This window comes from Scyliorhinus canicula, chromosome 23 (genome assembly GCF_902713615.1).
Source record: "Scyliorhinus canicula chromosome 23, sScyCan1.1, whole genome shotgun sequence".
Taxonomy (NCBI): domain Eukaryota; kingdom Metazoa; phylum Chordata; class Chondrichthyes; order Carcharhiniformes; family Scyliorhinidae; genus Scyliorhinus; species Scyliorhinus canicula.
Window position 1 is genome coordinate 22,774,572 of NC_052168.1, and position 20,611 is coordinate 22,795,182.

The window sequence follows — 20,611 nt, forward strand, 5'->3', positions numbered from 1 at the left end:
AGGCAAATCTATCGACCACAGATGGCACTAAGGTCCAATTTTGGCCTCGCCCAATGTGACGACATGTATATAGAATTTACAGTGCAGAAGGAGGCCATTCAGCCTATCGAGTCTGCACCGGCCCTTGGAAAGAGCACCCTACGTAAGCCCACGCCTATCCCTCCCTGTAACCTAGTAACCCTACCTAAACCTTTTGGACACTAAGGGGCAATTTATCACGCCCAATCTACCTAACCTGCACATCTTTGGACTGTGGGAGGAAACCGGAGCACCCGGAGGAAACCCCGCACAGACACGGGGAGAATGTGTGGTTTCCACACAGTCACCCAAGGCCAGAATTGAACCCGGGTCCCTGGAGCGGTGAGGCATCAGTGCTAACTTCTGTGCCGTTACTGATACAGGAAGGAGTCGGTGCAAAGTACTGAGGAGCAGGGAATCCTGCCGGATATATTTTCACCTTCTAGCCGAGGGGCATTGATGGAACAACCAGCCCCTCCGGCCGCTGCCATTGTACAACCCAACTCAAACCAGGGGGTGGAGCTGGGACTTTCCAGTCCGTGCAGCCGAATAACGGGCTACCTTTACCCACTGGAACACGATTCTTGTTTACTCACTTATTCTCCTCAAAGATGTGTTTAGTTTCTGGGTTAGAGCAGATTAATGCGTTGTCCTTCACCTTCTTGCTTATTAATCTGGGCTTGCTGTCAAAACATTCCTGCAACAGAAAGAATCGGCACAGCATCAAGGACTGGCAAACTATGAACTGGACAAGGGTAAAGGTTTTGATTTTAACTACCCATTCAAGGAAAGATCCAGGATATTATGCCCTTTAAGCTTGGCAGACACTGATTTAAGGACTTGAGGCAAAGGTCAAGGATCAGAAAAGGCAATTGAGACGGGATACACGGTGTAAACTCTGTAGCTGAACTGTATCCATTTTGTTTGGTAATTATCAACTCCCGAGCTGCCCAGCTCAGATCTGTGATTGAACGAGGGTATTAGACAGTCTGTACGGCTATTTCAACACCGTGTCGAGTCTGCACAGGCCCTTGGAAAGAGCACCCCACCCAGGCCCACACCTCCACCCTATCCCCGTAATCCAGTAACCCCACCTAACCTTTTGGACACTGAAAATTGCTTATTGTCACGAGTAGGCTTCAATGAAGTTACTGTGAAAAGCCCCTAATCGCCACATTCTGGCGCCTGTCCGGGGAGGCTGGTACGGGAATCGAACCGTGCTGCTGGCCTGCCTTGGTCTGCTTTAAAAGCCAGCGGTTTAGCTGAGTGAGCTAAACTAGGCCAATCCACCTAACCCGCACACCTTTGGAGTGTGGGAGCAAACCGGAGCACCCGGAGGAAACCCACGCACACACGGGGAGAACGTGCAGACTCCGCACAGGCAGTGACCTGAGGCCGGAATCGAACCCTCGCCCCGGGAGTTGTGAGGCAGCGGCGCTAACCACAGAGCCGCCCCCATGTGTTTACCCAGTCTCCACAGCTTATCAGAGAATAAAGGAGGCCATTCGGCCCATCGAGTCTGCATCGACCCTCTGAAAGAGCACCCCACCCAGGGCCATTCCCCCTGCAGCCCCAGTTAAGGGGAAATTTAGCATGTCCAACCCACCTAACCTGCACATCTTTGGAATATTTATAGTTTACTCTGCACCTTGTTAAATGTTTTTGACCTATTGCCCCTATTGACCTGACCGGCCCTGAAGTTATATTCTGGTTCACCCTATCCACTTTATGAGATCGGGTGGGGGTGGGAGGAATTTGGGGAGCCATTTACTTTAATTACATTTTTTAAATAATCGTTATTATCACAAGTAGGCTTACATTAACACTGCAGTGAAGTTACTGTGAAAAGCCCCTAGTCGCCACATTCCGGCGCCTGTTCGGGTACACAGAGGGAGAATTCAGAATGTCCAATTCACACACCAAGCACGTCTTTCGGGACTTGCGGGAGAAAACCGGAGCACCCGGAGGAAACCCACGCAGGCATAGGGAGAACGTGCAGACTCCGCACAGGCAGTGACCCGAGCCGGGAATCGGACCAGGGACCCTGGCGCTGTGAGGAAACAGTGCTAACCACTGTGCTACCGTGCCGCCCGTAAAAACCCCCATTAGTGCCGTTCCGTCCGGTCCCCATTTCTACAGATCAGTACTGAACGGTGCTTGCCCGAGGGCTCTGACTTTCCAATGCCCGCTGGTGTCGGGGCCAGAATTTCCAAATGGCAATGCCCATTGTCTGGTCTGGGGAGGTGTTGCTGTTATAAGGCATCCAGCTGTCTTTACACCATCTCACCTCACAAAGGAACATGAAGCGGCCAAGGTGTTCCTTCAATAGTTTAGCTACTGTGAGACTGCGTCGCGTATCACCCCCAAGTGGATCGAAGAGTAGTTCGCGGTTTATAGTTCCCTTGCGTTCCAACGTCCAAACGTCAATCTCCTCCTGGCAATAAGCAAACGTACACTGGTCCCCATACTTGCAATCTTCTTTACTCGCAATATCTGCAGACAAACAAATTAGAGACCATCGCCTTTATGATTAGAATGCAACGTCAATCTCGCTACTTGTAGGCAAGTGAATAACTGAACCCAAAGTCATCTCATCTGGCTTAAAATACAATAACTTGCCTGAACAGAGAAAACGTTCGGAGCTCTTTGTTATTATTTGTGAAAGCTAAATGTCCCAACTCCTGTATAATCAGAGTCTGTCAACAACCACTTGCCTAACTATAAATTTTGTAAAATGCTCAACTGGACCGGGGATTGGTTTGGATCGGATTGGATTGGATTTGTTTATTGTCACGTGTACCGAGGTACAGTGAAAAGTATTTTTCTGCAAGCAGCTCAACAGATCATTCAGTACATGGAAGAAAAGGGAATTAAACAACATTCAAGAAAATACATGAGAATACATAATAGGGCAACACAAGATATACAATGTAACTTCATAAGCATTGGCATCGGATGAAGCATACAGGGTGTAGTGTTAATGAGGTCAGTCAATAAGAGGGTCATTTAGGAGTCTGGTGACAGTGGGGAAGAAGCTGTTTTTGAGTCTGTTCGTGCGTGTTCTCCGACTTCTGAATCTCCTGCCCGATGGAAGAAGTTGGAAGAGTGAGTAAGCCGGGTGGGAGGGATCCTTGATTATGCTGCCCGCTTTCCCCCGGCAGCGGGAGGTGTAGATGGAGTCCATGGATGGGAGGCAGGTTTGTGTGATGGACTGGGCGGTGTTCACGACTCTCTGAAGTTCCTTGCGGTCCTGGGCCGAGCAGTTGCCATACCAGGCTGTGATGCAGCCAGATAGGATGCTTTCTATAGTGCATCTGTAAAAGTTGGTAAGGGTTAATGTGGACATGCCAATTTCCTTAGTTTCCTGAGGAAGTATAGGCGCTGTTGTGCATTCTTGGTGATAGCGTCGACGTGAGTGGACCAGGATAGATTTTTGGTGATGTGCACCCCTAGGAATTTGAAACTGCTAACCATCTCCACCTCGGCCCCGTTGATGCTGACAGGGGTATGTACAGTACTTTGCTTCCTGAAGTCGATGACCAGCTCTTTAGTTTTGCTGGCATTGAGGGAGAGATTGTTGTCGTTACACCACTCCACTAGGTTCTCTATCTCCCTCCTGTATTCGGACTCGTCGTTATTCGAGATCCGGCCCACTATGGTCGTATCATCAGCAAACTTGTAGATGGAGTTGGAACCAAGTTTTGCCATGCAGTCGTGTGTGTACAGGAAGTAGAGTAGGGGGTTAAGAACACAGCCTTGCGGGGCACCGGTATTGAGGACTATTGTGCAGGAGGTGTTGGTGTTCATTCTTACTGACTGTGGTCTGTTGGTCAGAAAGTCAAGGATCCAGTTGCAGAGTGGAGAGCCAAGTCCTAGGTTTTGGAGCTTTGATATGAGCTTGGCTGTGATTATGGTGTTGAAGGCGGAGCTGTAATCAATAAATGGGAAATGGCGTCTCATGTGGGCCGGTTGCGACGGTATGCGAATTGAAGTGGGTCAAGGCGTTCCGGGAGTATGGAGGTGATGCGCTTCATGATCAGCCTCTCAAAGCACTTCATTACAACTGACGTCAGGGCCACCGGGCAGTAGTCATTGAGGCACGTTGCCTGGTTCTTCTTTGGCACCGGTATGATGGTGGTCTTCTTGAAGCAGGTGGGGACCTCGGAGTGGAGTAGGGATAGGTTAAAGATGTCTGTGAATACCTCTGCCAGCTGGTATGCGCAGGCTCTAAGTGCACGACCAGGGATCCCGTCCGGGCCCATCGCCTTCCGTGGGTTCACTTTCAGGAAGGGCGATCTGACTTCGGAAACTGATGGTGGGTATGGGTGAATTATGGGCAGCTGGGGCACTCGACAGAGGATTGTTGGTTACCTGCTCAAACCGAGCATAGAATGCATTAAGTTCATCGGGGAGGGGTGTGCTGTTTCCAGAGATACTGCTCGGCTTCGCTTTGTAGTCCGTAATGTTGTTTGATTTCCCAGCTTGGGTCACTGTCTGTGCGGAGTCTGCATATTCTCCCCGTGTCTGCGTGGGTTTCCTCCGAGTGCTCCAGTTTCCTCCCACAAGTCCCGAAAGACGTGCTTGTAAGGTAATTTGGACATGGGGCAGCACGTGGCACAGTGGTTAGCATTGCTGCCTACGGCGCTGAGGACCCGGGTTTGAATCCTGGGTCGCTGGCCATGTGGAGTTTGCACATTCTCCCCGTGTCTGCGTGGGTTTCACCCCCACAACCCAAAGGTGTGCAGGTTAGGTGGATTGGCCACGCTAAATTGCCCCTTAATTGGGAAAGAAATAATTGGGTACTCTAAATTTTAAAAAAAAGGTAATTTGGAAATTCTGAATTCTCCCTCTGTGTACCCGAACAGGTGCCGGAATGTGGTGACTAGGGGATTTTCACCGTCATTTCACTGCAGTGTTAATGTAAGCCTACTGGTGACAATAATAGTGATTATTATTATTAAACCTATTCCTTGTTCCTTAGATTGCTGAACTTGTTTTGCAGAAAGCTCCAAGTTTGCTGGAAACACAAACTGTTCTCCAACATGTCAACGTGTCTGTTTTTCACGTGTGAGGATCCACTGTAGGGGGCTGGTCGGATATTCCATCATAGAAACCAGAACAGTTTAGCCTCGCCCCCTCTTTGCCAATTGTTAACACAAATTCTGTGGAAGTACTGACTCCTGTCTGGGTTAATGTTCCCCAAATAACATCAGTTACCCATAAAAAGAAAGACTTGCATTTATGTAGCACCTTTTACTACCCTGTCTAGTCCTGTTAGAATTTTATACATTAAAATTTTTTTTTCTTTTTAAGAGTAGCCAATTCTTTTTTTCCAATTAAGGGGCAATTTAGTGTGACCAATTCACCTACTCTTTTTGGGTTGTGGGGATGAGACCATGCAGACACGGGGGAGAATTAAATTTTGTAAGTTTCTAAGAGATCCCCTCTCACTCTTCTAAACTCCAATGACTATTATCTTAACCGATTTAATCTCTCCTCATACGCTAGTCCCGCCATCCCAGGAATCAGCCTGGTAAACCTTCGCTGCCCTCCCTCCATAGCAACAACATCCTTCCTCAGAGAAGGAGACCAAAACTGAACACAATACTCCAGGTGTAACCTATTCAATTGCAGTAAAACATCCCTATTCCTATACTCAAATCCTCTCACTATGAAGACCAAAGGGCAGCACGGCAGCATAGTGGTTAGCACTATGGCTTCACAGCACCGGGGGTTCTATTCCCGGCTTGGGTCACTGTCTGTGCGGAGTCTGCACGTTCTCCCCGTGTCTGCCTGGGTTTCCTCCGGGTGCTCCGGTTTCCTCCCACAAGTCCCGAAAGACGTGCTTGTCAGGTGAATTGGACATTCTGAATTCTCCCTCTGTGTACCCGAACAGGCGCCGGAGTGTGGTGACTAGGGGCTTTACACAGTAACTTCATTGCAGCGTTAATGTAAGCCTACTAAGAAACTTTATTAAGAATCCCCTCACTCAACCTTCAAAATTCTGCAAAATTGTTCTGTTGCGTCCACTCAAGCAGGAAAACTGGGCCGCTGATCTGCACCTCGAACAGTCCAGCACCCACTCAGTACGGCACCAGGGGACTTTTATAAAATCGCTTCACGGGACGTGGATGTTGCTGCCGTTTCAGAGAGAACCACATTGTTGTGGGTCCGGAGTCACATATAGTCCAGACCGGGTAAATATGGCAGATTTCCTTCCTTAAGGTGAATCCAAGGGGCTTTTATGAGCATCGCCGTTAGTTGTCGTGGTCCGAGATTAGCTTTCAATTTCAGGTTTATTAATTTCTTGAATTAAAATTGCACCAGCTGCCGTGGTGGGATTTGAAAGGAGCCTCAGCCCCTGGATAACTAGCCCAGTGAGACCGCTGTCTCCTCCACTGTTTAGATTTTGCGGGACTTCGATTTATGATCGTCTGACTCGGGAGGCGAGAGTTCTGGCCGCTCTGCCCCAGCTGAAACTTGGCCCGGGGCGGCCAACCCCAGAGAGCCAGGCGACTGCCGGGGCCGGAGTTTCCCTGTACGGTGGGAGTTTCCCAATTGGCAGCTGGAGGAAAACGGATACTGATGGATTCGCGACCTCGACAGAATAATAGAAATTGGGTAGTCCCTGCAACGGACAACCAACCTGTAACGTCAATTAAACGTCTTGGGGAATCTCTATGTGTGCACCCGGGGGGGGGGGGGGGGGGGGGGGGGGGACGGCTGACCTCAAGACAAAGGCCTCAACGAAACCCTGCAAGTTCCACATTGTCTGTGTAAAAAAATTTCTATGGAATTCCCTATCCTATTTATTGGCGTCTGTCGCAAAATTATGTCCCCTTGCTTTGATCTCCACCACGGGTGGTGCTCAGTTACACCCGTCCCCTAACCTTTACAAATGTAGTAAGGTCCCCCGTAATTATTCTTGGTAGGCCGAGGCCTGATCTTCTTCCATCGCGTGTCCGATGAATCCTTTAGTCTTCCAATCAACAGATCCTTTTTACATTTATGCTCCAGGTCAGGGTTATAGTGATAATCCAACGCTTTAACTCCTGAAACAAAACACAAGCGGAGAAACACTCGAGGTCAATTAGCTTAAGGAAATTTAGGTCGATGGGTCAAGGCAGAGAAACTGGAAGGCCCCCCCCCCCCTACCACCACCCCCCAACCTCCCTGCTGCTCCTATCCCACTTTTTGGTTGATTGATTGATTCAGTTTTACTACCCTTCCTACTATCGTTTAGACGGTTTGTCCTCTGCTCGCAAGATAGATTACTCTAGCCCACCGGCGCCGAGGTCTATACAGTCTTACCTGGGTGGGATCAGTTGACTTAGGACCACAGAACCCCCTGCAGTTCAAGAGGCCATTCGGCCCATCGAGTCGGCACCGACCCTCTAAAAGAGTACCCTACCTAGGCCCACTCCCCCGCCCCATCCCCGTAACCCTATAATCCCACCTATCCTGCACATCTTTGGACTGTGGGAGGAAACCGGAGCACCCGGAGGAAACCCACGCGCACACGGGGAGAACGTGCAGACTCCATACAGCCACCCAAGACCAGAATTGGACCCCGGTCCCTGGTGCTGAGAGGCTGCAGTGCTAACCACTGTGCCACCCCAGGCTTATAAGTTCATAAGATACAGGAGCAGAATTAGGTCATTCGGCCCATCGAGTCTGCTCCGCCATTTGGTCATGGCTCCAGGTCAGGGTTATAGTGATAACCATGTTCCTCTTTGGCTACCTACAACGTTACAGGCCAAGAGCGGGATTGCGAAATCAGCCAGACATCTTCTCCCTAGAACACATGGCCTAGGAGCTGGAGGCCGCAATCTAGCCTCCCGAGCCTAACACCCTCAATGTGATCATGGCTGATCCCATCCTGGCCTTAACTGCACCGTCCTGCCCGTTCTCCACAACCCTTCACCCCATTACCAATTAAACATCTGTCTAACTCCTCCTTAAATTTACTCACTGTCCCAGCATCCACCGCACTCTGGGGTAGCGAATTCCACAGATTCACGACCCTTTCCGAGAAGTAGTTTTTCCTCAAATCTGTTTTAAATTGGCTACCTCTTATTCTAAGATTATGACCTCTCGTTTTAGAATGCCCCACAAGAAGAAGCATCAGCTCCACGTCTACTTTATCCATATCTTTTATCATCTTGTGTACCTCAATTAGACCTCCCCTCATTCTTCCGAACTCTCGAGAGTATCGGCCTAAACTGTTCAATCTCTCCTCATACGACAAACCCCTCATCTCTGGAATCAATCTAGTGAACCTCCTCGGTACTGCCTCCAATGCCACTGCATCTTTCCTCAAATAATGGGACCAAGACTGTGCCCAATACTCCAGGTGCGGTCTTACCCAATGCCTTGCATAGTTAAATCAGGCTCCATCCTTCTAGTCACTCGCCATATTGTTCTCCAATGATCGCAAAAGGATGCAGCTGGATGATAGAAGGCAATGCCAACCCTCCCTCCTCCCAGTCCGATGGAACCTTTATCAAAAGGGGCAGCAGGGTAGCATGGTGGTTAGCATAAATGCTTCACAGCTCCAGGGTCCCAGGTTCGATTCCCGGCTGGGTCACTGTCTGTGTGGAGTCTGCACGTCCTCCCCCTGTGTGCGTGGGTTTCCTCCGGGTGCTCCGGTTTCCTCCCACAGTCCAAAGATGTGCGGGTTAGGTGGATTGGCCATGCTAAATTGCCCGTAGTGTCCTAAAAAAAGTAAGGTTAATGGGGGGGGGTTGTTGGGTTACGGGTATAGGGTGGATACGTAGGTTTGAGTAGGGTGATCATGGCTCGGCACAACATTGAGGGCCGAAGGGCCTGTTCTGTGCTGTACTGTTCTATGTTCTAAATAGAAAGCTTCAATTAAACTCAAACTACAACACTCTGCGGCCGAACAAGCTGAATTCCCCTCCTCCTCAAAATTGCCCGTGGGGTTACTGGGTTATGGGGATAGGGTGAAGGTGTTGACCTTGGGTAGGGTGCTCTTTCCAAGAGCCGGTGCAGACTCGATGGGCCGAATGGCCTCCTTCTGCACTGTAAATTCTATATAATCAAAAACATCTCCTCCCACTGCCCTGCCAAGAAAAATGTCACCTGCCCAGCATTAGATGCTCTGCTCCCAAAAGTTTGACAGTCCCATCAAACACACATTCACATTCACTCTTAAATCTCCCCCATGGTGACCGAGACTTGGCTTCCGGTCCGAGGAGTGACGGACATGCGGAATCTGCGAAAGAAATGACAACTGTTTGGCTATTTAGACTTCTCGCCGCAGTGGTCCCTTTACCTGTTTTAATGAAGCAGTTCAGACAGGCCTGCCGCAGGTCGTGCGAGTCGCTGAGTGGGTTCTTTGACAATGGCGATGGCGAAACTTGCACTGCGTACATTCCAAGAAACGCCGAGGAGTTGCTCAAGGAGGACAGGCTGTTGGATTGCTTACTCTGCTGTAAAGAGGGGGAGGAGATGGCGGTCAAAGAAAGAGCTGTATCGTGTCACCTGTTGCTTAAACACGTTGGAAATCCTCTTGTCCACTATCTACCATCCTATCCTGCGGGTGTTACCTCCATGATGGCCACATTTCACGGATGCCTGATAGAACATAGAACAGTACAGCACAGAACAGGCCCTTCGGCCCTCGATGTTGTGCCGAGCAATGATCACCCTACTCAAACCCACGTATCCACCCTATACCCGTAACCCAACAACCCCCCCTTAACCTTACGTTTTTTTAGGACACTGCGGGCAATTTAGCATGGCCAATCCACCTAACCCGCACATCTTTGGACTGTGGGAGGAAACCGGAGCACCCGGAGGAAACCCACGCACACACGGGGAGGACGTGCAGACTCCACACAGACAGTGACCCAGCCGGGAACTGAACCTGGGACCCTGGAGCTGTGAAACATTTATGCTAACCACCATGCTACCGTGCTGCCCTGATGTTCTGCAATAGCTCACACGTCGCCCATTATTCGTGCAGTGGCTTTGACAATGAGGTCGTCAGACTATTCAACCATGGGAAGCATGGCCGGCAATTCGGAATCTGATGTCCATGAAAGTGTTAATTCCACCAGGGAGCTGCTGGATCGGGATCAAGGTGGACCTCGAGGCTTATTTGTACTGCTGGAGCACAGGTCAGATACAGCACCTCCAACTACGACATGACCTTTGCTACAAGCTCCAATCATTTCTTGTTTAATGCACTGCTCAACAGTCCAACTACTGTTGGGAGTTAAGGCGGTGGTTGAGTTGGTGAAATTGTTATTGCAGCTGACTTTAGCTAACCCAGTCCAGATCGTAAGTCTAACTGTGCGTCTCCTGGTATGGTGGGCCTAGTAAGAGTGCTTCGTCAACTGGGAGGCCACTGGGAAATAGTGATCATAACATAATTGAATTTACGTTTCAAAACAACATACTCCAACCACAAAAAAAAATCTTAAACAAAGCCAATGATATCGGTATGAGGGGAGATCTGCCTAACGTTCAGTGGGTAAACAGGATAAATGGTTCGAAAGTAAACAAACAGTAGGAGACATTTAAAGAAACAACGCAAATTGCTCAACAAAAATATATTTGATTGAAAAACAAAAACAAATCATCAATGAGAAACCGTGACTTCCTAAGATGCTTATAATGCTTCACAGAACAGTAGCAAGTCTGGAGATGGGGAGTGTTTTACAAGCCAGCAAATGGCCACCAAACGTTGATTAAAAAAGGAAAATTGAATAGGAGTGTAAAGTAGAGGCTGTTTAGCACACTGGGCTAAATCGCTGGCTTTGAAAGCAGACCAAGCAGGCCAGCAGCACGGTTCGATTCCCGTAACAGCCTCCCCGAACAGGCGCCGGAATGTGGCGACTAGGGGCTTTTCACAGTAACTTCGTTGAAGTCTACTCGTGACAATAAGCGATTTTCATTTTTCATTTTCAACTAGCCAGAAATATAAAAAGTTTGTAAGAGCTTCTACAAGTACATAAAAAGGAAGAGTAAATGTTAGCCCCATGGAAGCAGAGATAGGAGCAATTTTCATGGGAATGAGGAAATGGCAGAGACAATGAACCAAAGTTTTCTGACTGTGTTCACAGTCGAGGACGCAAGTTTCATTCCAAAGATAGAGGCAGCCTCGGGGAATTAAAAAAGAGTGAGGAAATTAAAGTAATTAATATCAGCAGAGAAAAAAAATACTGGAGAAACTTGAGGGATTGAAATCCAGCAAATCCGCAGAACCTGATGACCTGAATCCTGGAATTCTAAAATAGATAGCTGCAGAGATGGCAGATGCACGGGCTCCGATCTTCCAAAATTCCGTAGATTCTGGAGTCGATTGGAAGTTAGTAAATGTAAGATCGCTATTCAAGAAAGATGAGAAAAGAGAAAACAAGGAACCACAGACCATCTAGCCTGACACGTCATCAAGAAAGTGAGAGAATTTCTTATTACTAAGTAAGTCTTAACAATGCGCTTAGTAAAGCCTAGTATGTACAAGTCAACATTGTTTTATTTTATTTTTTTTTAAATTTAGAGTACCCAATTACTTTTCTCCAATCAGGGGGCAATTTAGCATGGCCAATCCACCTACCCTGCACATCTTTGGGTTGTGGGGGTGAGACCCACGCAGACACGGGGAGAATGTGCAAACACCACATGGACAGTGACCCAGGGCCGGGATCGAACCCGGGTCCTTGGCGCCGTGAGGCAGCAGTGCCAACCACTGTGCCAACGTGCCGCCCTAACATGGTTTTATTACCTGCTTGACAAATTTATTCAAGTTATTTTGAGAATGTAACTGGTAGGGTAGATGAAAAGGGACCTGTATACTTTTTAAAAAATAAATTTAGAGTACCCAATTATTTTTTCCAATTAAGGGGCAATTTAGTGTGGCCAATCCACCTACCCTGCACATCTTTTGGGTTGTGGGGGTGAAACCCACGCAGACACGGGGAGAATGTGCAACTCCACGTGGACAGTGACTCAGGGCCGGGATCGAACCCGGGTCCTCAGCGCCGTAGGCAACAATGCTAACCACTGTGCCACCGTGCTGCCCAAGGGACCTGTATACTTGACAGTTTTGACACAAAAGGTTAACACTGCATATGGAGCGGAGTGTGATACATTACAATCAATAGATTGGTTAACGGTCAGGAAACAGCAAGTACGGATAAATGGGAGCATTTTCAAGTTGACATGTTATGACTAATGGAGTGGCTCAGCTATTTACAATCTATACTGATGACTTAGACGAAGAGAGTAATAGAACATAGAACAGTACAGCACAGAACAGGCCCTTCGGCCCTCAATGTTGTGCCGAGCCCTACTCAAACCCACGAATCCACCTTATATCCGTAACCCAACAACCCCCCCTTATCCTTACTTTTATTAGGACACTACGGGCAATTTAGCATGGCCAATCCACCTAACCCGCACATCTTTGGACTGTGGGAGGAAACCGGAGCACCCGGAGGAAACCCACGCACACAGGGGGAGGACGTGCAGACTCCACACAGACAGTGACCCAGCCGGGAATCGAACCTGGGACCCTGGAGCTGTGAAGCATTTATGCTAACCACCATGCTACCCTGCTGCCCCAAAGCTAATGTAAGCAAGTTAGCTGATGATACAAAGCTAGGTGTGAATATAAGATGTGAGGAGGACAAAGTTGCTGCAAAGAGATTAGGCAAGTAGGCAAACAGGTGCTAGATTGGAGTATAATTTGGGAAAGTCTGAGGTTATTCACTTTGGTCGTAAGAAAATGTCCCCGAGAAATCATTCATCCTGAAAATGCAACTTCACATTCATTTTTGCTTCTTTAAAAATGAGCTTTCCTGAACCCGAAGGTGGCTGCCACAAGTCATCTGATGCCTGGAATTGTAAGGTCACCACCTCAGGCATTTTATGGATGGCAGTGGAGGCATGCCCTGGCACGTTGCTCACGGAATCTCACACCTGGGACTGTCAAAGTTCATCACAAAAGGGAATTACTGAAAGGAAATGGATGCCATTTGCATCTTTCTAAGCTTTCTCCTCGGGTGGAGTTTGAGGGTCGACCAAGACAATAGCTACAGGGTCAGGAATATGGAAAATGAATTTTCCGGAGGATAAGTCACCAAAACAAAAGCCAGATCCAGATACCAGATAAATATCCCTTTATGAAACCTTTGTGAAGGGTGAAGGTCACATGACTCGAGTGACCATTTTGACATTTTGAAATCTCTATCCCATGTTGAGAACTCAGAAGTTTTCAAACTGGGTTTGATCCTAGCTCCCGGTCACTGTCCTTGTGGAGTTTGCACACTCCCCCCGTGTCTGCGTGAGTCTCACCCCCCACAACCAAAAAGGCGGCAGGGTAGCACAGCGGGTAGCACGGATGCTTCACAGCGCCAGGGTCCCAGGTTCGATTCCCGGCTTGGGTCTCTGTCTGTGCGGAGTCTGCACGTTCTCCCCCGTGTCTGCGTGGGTTTCCTCCGGGCGCTCCGGTTTCCTCCCACAAGTCCCGAAAGACGTGCTTGTTCGGTGAATTAGACATTCTGAATTCTCCCTCGGTGTACCTGAACAGGCGCCGGAATGTGGCGACTAGGGGCTTTTCACAGTAACTTCACTGCAGTATTATCATAGAATTTACAGTGCAGAAGGAGGCCATTCGGCCCATCGAGTCTGCACCGGCTCCTGGAAAGAGCACCCTACCCAAGGTTAACACCTCCACCCTATCCCCATAACCCAGTAACCCCACCCAACACTAAGGGCAATTTTGGACACTAAGGGCAATTTATCATGGCCAATCCACCTAACCCACACATCTTTGGACTGTGGGAGGAAACCGGAGCACCCGGAGGAAACCCACACACACACGGGGAGGATGTAAGCCTATTTGTGACAACAAAGATTATCAATTATTAGATGAAATTGAAATTGAAAATTGCTTATTGTCACGAGTAGGCTTCAATGAAGTTACTGTGAAAAGCCCCTAGTCGCCACATTCCGGCGCCTGTCCGGGGAGGCTGATACGGGAATCGAACCGTGCTGCTGGCCTGCTTGGTCTGCTTTAAAAGCCAGCGATTTAGCCCAGTGAGCTAAATCAGCCCCTAAATATATTTGTCAGAAGTGGGATTCGAACCCACGCCTCCAGAGGAGACTGCGACCTGAACGCAGCGCCTTAGACCGCTCGGCCATCCTGACTTTGATGTCCTGAGATGTCAGAGGCAGTTTCTTTACTCAGAGAGTAGTAGGGGTGTGGAACGCCCTGCCTGCAACAGTAGTAGACTCGCCAACTTTAAGGGCATTTAAGTGGTCACTGGATAGACATATGGATGAAAATGGAATAGTGTAGGTCAGATAGGCTTCAGATGGTTTCACAGGTCGGCGCAACATCGAGGGCCGAAGGGCCCGTTCTGCGCTGTAATGTTCTATGTTCTATGACGTGACCGGTGCAGAATGGAAGGCAAAACACGTGCAGATTAGTTTGATAAGAGTATGAGGCCTATGAGGTCCAAGTGCTTTCTGTCCCGAATCTCAGTCTAGTTGCAATAAGAACGTTGGAGGCGAAGTATTGAGCTTACCACTGCAAAGCTGCTTGATGTGCTGTGGTTGCTATTCGGCGTCATTGGTCTCGAACCTGGTGAAGCAGAATTAAAACAATCTTTATTACCCCTTTTATTAATGCTGCACCTATTTATTTCTGGAGAGTGATACTCTTTTCCTCTTCCTCCAGCAAACAAATAATGACACAGACGTACTAACATAAACAGGCCATCTGACAGATCCACGTCAGTCAGTTATGTTTCACACAAGTCCCCACTATCTGTCTATCATTCCAATTTTTAAAAGAATATATATTTTATTACAAACATGCATCAAAACAGGTTACAGCAAATAAACACCCCGGGAAACATACTTCCCAACAATTAACTATACAGTCTGTACAGTCACAAACATTCCCCACTTTTTGTCAAACTCCCCTGTTGAGCCCCTTAACTCATACTTTATATTCTCTAACCGCAGGTAGTCGTACACGTCACCCAACCAGGCTGCTACCCCCGGTGGCGATGCCGACTGCCACTCCAGTAAAACTCACCACCGTGCAATCAGAGAGGCGAAGGCCACATCGACCTTCCTCCTCTCCATGAGCTCCGGCTTCTCCGAATCCCCAAATATCGCCAAAAGGGTCCGGGGTCCACTCCCTCCTCCACTATCGTGGCTAAGACCGCGAACACTCCCGACCAGAACCGTCCCATTTCATAACCCCGAAACATGTGCGCGTGATTCGCTGGCCCCCCACCCACATCTCTCACACTCACACTCATCTGCTACCCCCTGAAAGAACCCACTCATTCTCACCCGAGTGCACCGCCTTAAACTGTATCAGGCTCATCCTTGCACAAGAGGAGGTCCCGTTTACCCTACGCAGTGCCTCACTCCATATTCCCCAATTGATCTCCCTTACATAGATGATTTGGAGTTGGGGACCAAGGGCAATGTGTTCAAGTTTGCAGATGACACTAAGATGAGTGGTAAAGCGAAAAGTGCAGAGGATACTGGAAGTCTGCAGAGGGATTTGGATAGGTTAAGTCAATGGGCTAGGGTCTGCCAGATGGAATACAATGTTGAGGTTATCCATTTTGGTAGGAATAACAGCAAACGGGATTATTATTTAAAAGATAAAATATTAAAGCATGCCGCTGTGCAGTGAGACCTGGGTGTGCTAGTGCATGAGTCACAGAAGGTTGGTTTACAGGTGCAACAGGTGATTAAGAAGGCAAATGGAATTTTGTCCTTCATTGCTAGAGGGATGGGGTTTAAGACTAGGGAGGTTATGTTGCAATTGTATAAGGTGTTAGTGAGGCCATACCTGGAGTATTGTGTTCAGTTTTGGTCTCCTTACTTGAGAAAGGACGTACAGGCACTGGAGGGTGTGCAGAGGAGATTCACTAGGTTAATCCCAGAGCTGAACGGGTTGGATTACGAGGAAAGGTTGAGTAGACTGGGACTGTACTCGTTGGAATTTAGAAGGATGAGGGGGGATCTTATAGAAACATTTAAAATTATGAAGGGAATAGATAGGATAGATGCAGACAGGTTGTTTCCACTGGCAGGTGACAGCAGAACTAGGGGACATAGCCTCAAAATAAGGGGAAGTAGATTTAGGACTGAGTTTAGGAGGAACTTCTTCACCCAAAGGGTTGTGAATCTATGGAATTCCTTGCCCAGTGAAGCAGTTGAGGCACCTTCATTACATGTTTTTAAGGTAAAGATAGATAGTTTTTTGAAGAATTAAGGGATTAAGGGTTATGGTGTTCGGGCCGGAAAGTGGAGCTGAGTCCACAAAAGATCAGCCATGATCTCATTGAATGGCGGAGCAGGCTCGAGGGGCCAGATGGCCTACTCCTGCTCCTAGTTCTTATGTTCTTATGTTCCCAACTCCGCTTCCCATTTCTCCTTGATCTTCACCACCCGCTCGCCTCCCTGCTCCCCTAGCCACTTATGTATATCCCCAATTCTTCCCTCCCCTTCCACATCCGGAAGCAGCAGTCGCTCCAGCAGGGTGTGTATCCCGGCAACCTAGGGAACCCCTTCCAGACCTTTCGCGCAATGTCCCTAACCTGGAGATACCTGAGCTCACTCCCCCTCGGCAGCTCTACCCTCTCCCTTAGCTCCTCCAGGTTGGTGAACCATTCCCCCAAATACAGATCCCTCACCTTGACCAGCTCCACTTCCCTCCACCTCCTGTATACACTATCCACCTCCCTCAGCTCAAACCCATGATTCTCGCACAGCGGCGTTAGCTCCGACATCACTTCCACCCTAAAATGCCTCCTCAGCTGATTCCATATCTTCACCGTGGACTGCACCACCGGGCTCCCTGAATACCTACTCGGAGCCATTGGCAACGCTGCCGTCACCATAGCCCTCAGACTAGACCCCTTACAAGATTCCTCCTTCATCCTAACCCACTCTACCCCTTCTCCTTCCCACGACCGCTGCACCTTGTCCACATTCGCCGCCCAATAATAATGGAGCAAGTTCGGCAACACCAACCCCCCCCTCTGGTGCCTCTGTAGCAGGGCCCTCCCCACCCTCGGCACCTTCCCCACCCATACAAAGTCCAAAATAATCGTGTCCACTTTCCGAAAAAAGGCTTTTGGTATAAAGATCGGGAGAGCCTGAAAGATAAACAAGAACCTCGGCAGAATATTCATTTTCACCACTTGGACCCTCCCTGCCAACGTTAAGTGCAGTGTACCCCACCTCTTAAGATCCTCCGTGGCCTCCTCCACCAGCTTTGTTAAGTTCCACTTATGGAGCCCCATCCATTCCCTCGCTACCTGAATCCCCAAATACCTAAACCTATCCCTCGCTACCGTAAATGGCATCCCCCCTAAATTAGCCCACTGTGCCAGCTCAATCACCGGGAATACCTCGCTTTTCCCTACATTCAGCTTGTATCCCGAGAACCCTCCAAACCTCCCCAGGAGGCCCATAATCCTTCCCATACTCTCCAATGGATCCGAAACATACAGCAACAGGTCATCGGCATAGAGCGATACCCGATGCTCCCTCTGTCCCCTCACAAACCCCTGCCACTCCGCCGACCCCCCTGAGAGCCATCGGCAAGGCCTTGATGGCCAGCGCAAACAACAACAGTGACAGCGGGTACCCTGCCTCGTACCCCTGTGTCAGTCAAAGCTTTGTGAGCTCATATCATTCGTCCTCACCTTCGCCCTTGGTGCCACATACAGCAATCGCACCCATGCCACAAATCCCAGCCCAAACCTTCCCAAAACCTCGAACAAGTACATCCACTCCACCTGATCAAATGCCTTCTCTGTGTCCATGGACACCACCACCTCCGGTACCAGAGCACCTGATGGATTCGTCACCACATTCAACAGCCGTCTTATATTACTTGCGAGCTGCCTGCCCTTCACAAAGCCTGTTTGATCTCCTGCAACCACAGTCCTCCATCCTCCCTACCAACAACTTAGCCAATACTTTCACATCCGTGTTCAATAGTGAAATGGGTCTATACGACCCACATTCCACCGGGATTAGTGTGATTGTTGCCTGTGCCATCGTCTCCGGCAACTCCCTCTTCTCCAGGTGCTTCATTAAACGCCCCCAACAGATGTGGTGCCAGGTCCATTGCAAATTCCTTCTAAAATTCCGCCGGGTACACATCCGGCCCAGGGGCCTTCCCCAACTTCATACCCCTGATAGTATCCAGCATCTCCCTCAGCCCCAGGGGCTCCTCCAATGCCTGCCTGTTTGCTTCCTCCACCTGCTTCCTCCAAACTCCAGCTCGTCCAGAAACCGCCCCATGCCCCCTCCTCTCCCCCCCCCCCCCTGGGTCCGCCTCGTAAAGTCCCTGGTAGTACTCCCTAAATGCCTCGTTTATCCTCCCTGGCTCTGACACCACATCCCCAAGCCCGAATCTTCAATATTTCCCTGGATGCAGCCTGCCTCCACAGCTGGTGTGCCCCGTACTCATATTGCATCCCCCTTGCCCTACTGCCTTCCCTGTTGTCAGCCTGTCAAATTGCCCCTGCAACTTTTCCCTCCTGGCCAATCCCTCCACGGTGGCACCCTCGAATATTCCCTGTCCGCCTTCACTATCTCGCTCACTAGACGGTCACGGTCCTCCCTTCTTTCCCTATCCGCATGAGCCTCAAACAAAATAATTTCCCCCCCAGACCACTGCCTTCAGTGCTTCCCAAAAATAGCTGTCGACACCTCCCCATCCTGATTCACCTCCACATAGTCCTTAATCGCCACCGCACCTTATCACAAAAATCTCCATCCGTCAACAACCCCGAGTCAAACCTCGGCCTCTGCCCTCGTCCCACTCTAAACCGAATCTCCAGCCAGTTTTTTGGGGGGGGGGGGGAAGGTCCGAGGTAGAAATCCCCACATACTCTGTCCCCTCCACCCCAACCAAACTACAAAGTAATCAATCCTCGAATACACCTTATAGACATGTGAAAAGAAGGAATACTCCCTTCCCCTGGGTTCCGAAAAAGTGCCATGGATCCATCATCCCCATAAATCCCCCCAGCTGCCTTGCCATTCGTACCCTACCCATCGACCTGGGGCTCGATCTATCCACCCTCGGCTCCAGGACGCAGTTAGAATCTCATCCCATGATCAACTGGTACGTGGCCAAATCCGGGATCGCTGCCAGCGACCCCCTCATAAAACCCACATCATCCCAATTTGGGGCATACACATTTACCAACACTACCGGTGCCCCTTCCAATACCCCACTCACAATCACATATCTCCCACCCGGATCCCTCACCTCCTTCGCACACTCAAATCCCATATTTTTGCTCATTAAAATCGCCACTCACCTTGATTTCGAATCAAACCCTGAGTGAAAAACCCTACTCGACCCACCCCTTCCTTAACCTAGCCTGGTCCTCCACACAGTTCTGTGTTGTATTTTCTACGTTCTAATGTGCAATCTCCACATTGCAGTCACCCAGAGCCGGGATCGAACCTGGGACCTCGGCGCCGTGAGGCAGCCGTGCTAACCACTGCTCCACCGTGTTACCCTCACCCACGACCTGTTAGCTGGGCCATTCAGTACCTGGGCATTCCACGTTACCAGAGGCATACGCCTTCAATCCCCTGCGTCTCCTGCAGAGAAACCACCCCCATTTTCAAGCTCCTGAGGTGCGCAAACACCCGCGACCTTTTTATTTAATAAACTTAGAGTACCCAATTAAATATTTTCCAATTAAGTGGCAATTTAGCGTGGCCAATCCACCGAGACGGCACATCTTTGGGTTGTGGGGGCGAAACCCAGGCAGACACGGGGAGAATGTTTATGATTTTCATTAATGACTTGGATGAGGGAGTTGAAGGGTGGTTCAGTAAATTTGCAGACGATACGAAGATTGGTGGAGTTGTGGATAGTGAGGAGGGCTGTTGTCGGCTGCAAAGAGACATAGATAGGATGCAGAGCTGGGCTGAGAAGTGGCAGATGGAGTTTAACCCTGACAAGTGTGAGGTTGTCCATTTTGGAAGGACAAATCTGAATGCGGAATACAGGGTTAATGGTAGGGTTCTTGGCAATGTGGAGGAGCAGAGAAATCTTGGGGTCTATGTTCATAGTTCTTTGAAAGTTGCCACTCAAGTGGATAGAGCTGTGAAGAAGGCCTATGGTGTGCTAGCGTTCATTAGCAGAGGGATTGAATTTAAGAGCCGTGAGGTGATGATGCAGCTGTACAAAACCTTGGTCAGGCCACATTTGGAGTACTGTGTGCAGTTCTGGTCACCTCATTTTAGGAAGGATGTGGAAGTTTTGGAAAAGGTGCAAAGGAGATTTACCAGGATGTTGCCTGGAATGGAGAGTAGGTCCTACGAGGAAAGGTTGAGGGTGCTAGGCCTTTTCTCATTAGAACGGAGAAGGATGAGGGGCGACTTGATAGAGGTTTATAAGATGATCAGGGGAATAGATAGAGTAGACAGTCAGAGACTTTTTCCCCGGGTGGAACAAACCATTACAAGGGGACATAAATTTAAGGTTAATGGTGGAAGATATAGGGGGGATGTCAGAGGTAGGTTCTTTACCCAGAGAGTAGTGGGGGCATGGAAT

General features: G+C 49.2%; 1 protein-coding gene and 1 non-coding gene across 4 annotated transcripts in view; both read right to left on the reverse strand.

The window, feature by feature from the left end:
- The window catches only part of zc3h7bb (zinc finger CCCH-type containing 7Bb), a 100,834-nt gene that overhangs the window by 21,847 nt on the left and 58,376 nt on the right, over positions 1–20,611 (reverse strand). For 2 of the 3 annotated variants that reach the window (XM_038783642.1, XM_038783643.1), the window contains exons 11-15: positions 14,577–14,632; positions 9,314–9,470; positions 6,909–7,070; positions 2,306–2,511; positions 615–715 (exon numbers count right to left, since the gene is read on the reverse strand). In XM_038783642.1, the coding sequence (XP_038639570.1) occupies positions 615–715; positions 2,306–2,511; positions 6,909–7,070; positions 9,314–9,470; positions 14,577–14,632 (682 nt within the window). The remainder of the gene's footprint in view (positions 1–614; positions 716–2,305; positions 2,512–6,908; positions 7,071–9,313; positions 9,471–14,576; positions 14,633–20,611) is intronic. The other variant, XM_038783644.1, reaches the window with a different exon arrangement.
- Positions 14,114–14,196, reverse strand: trnal-cag. Its single transcript has one exon. It is a non-coding gene; the product is annotated as a tRNA-Leu (tRNA).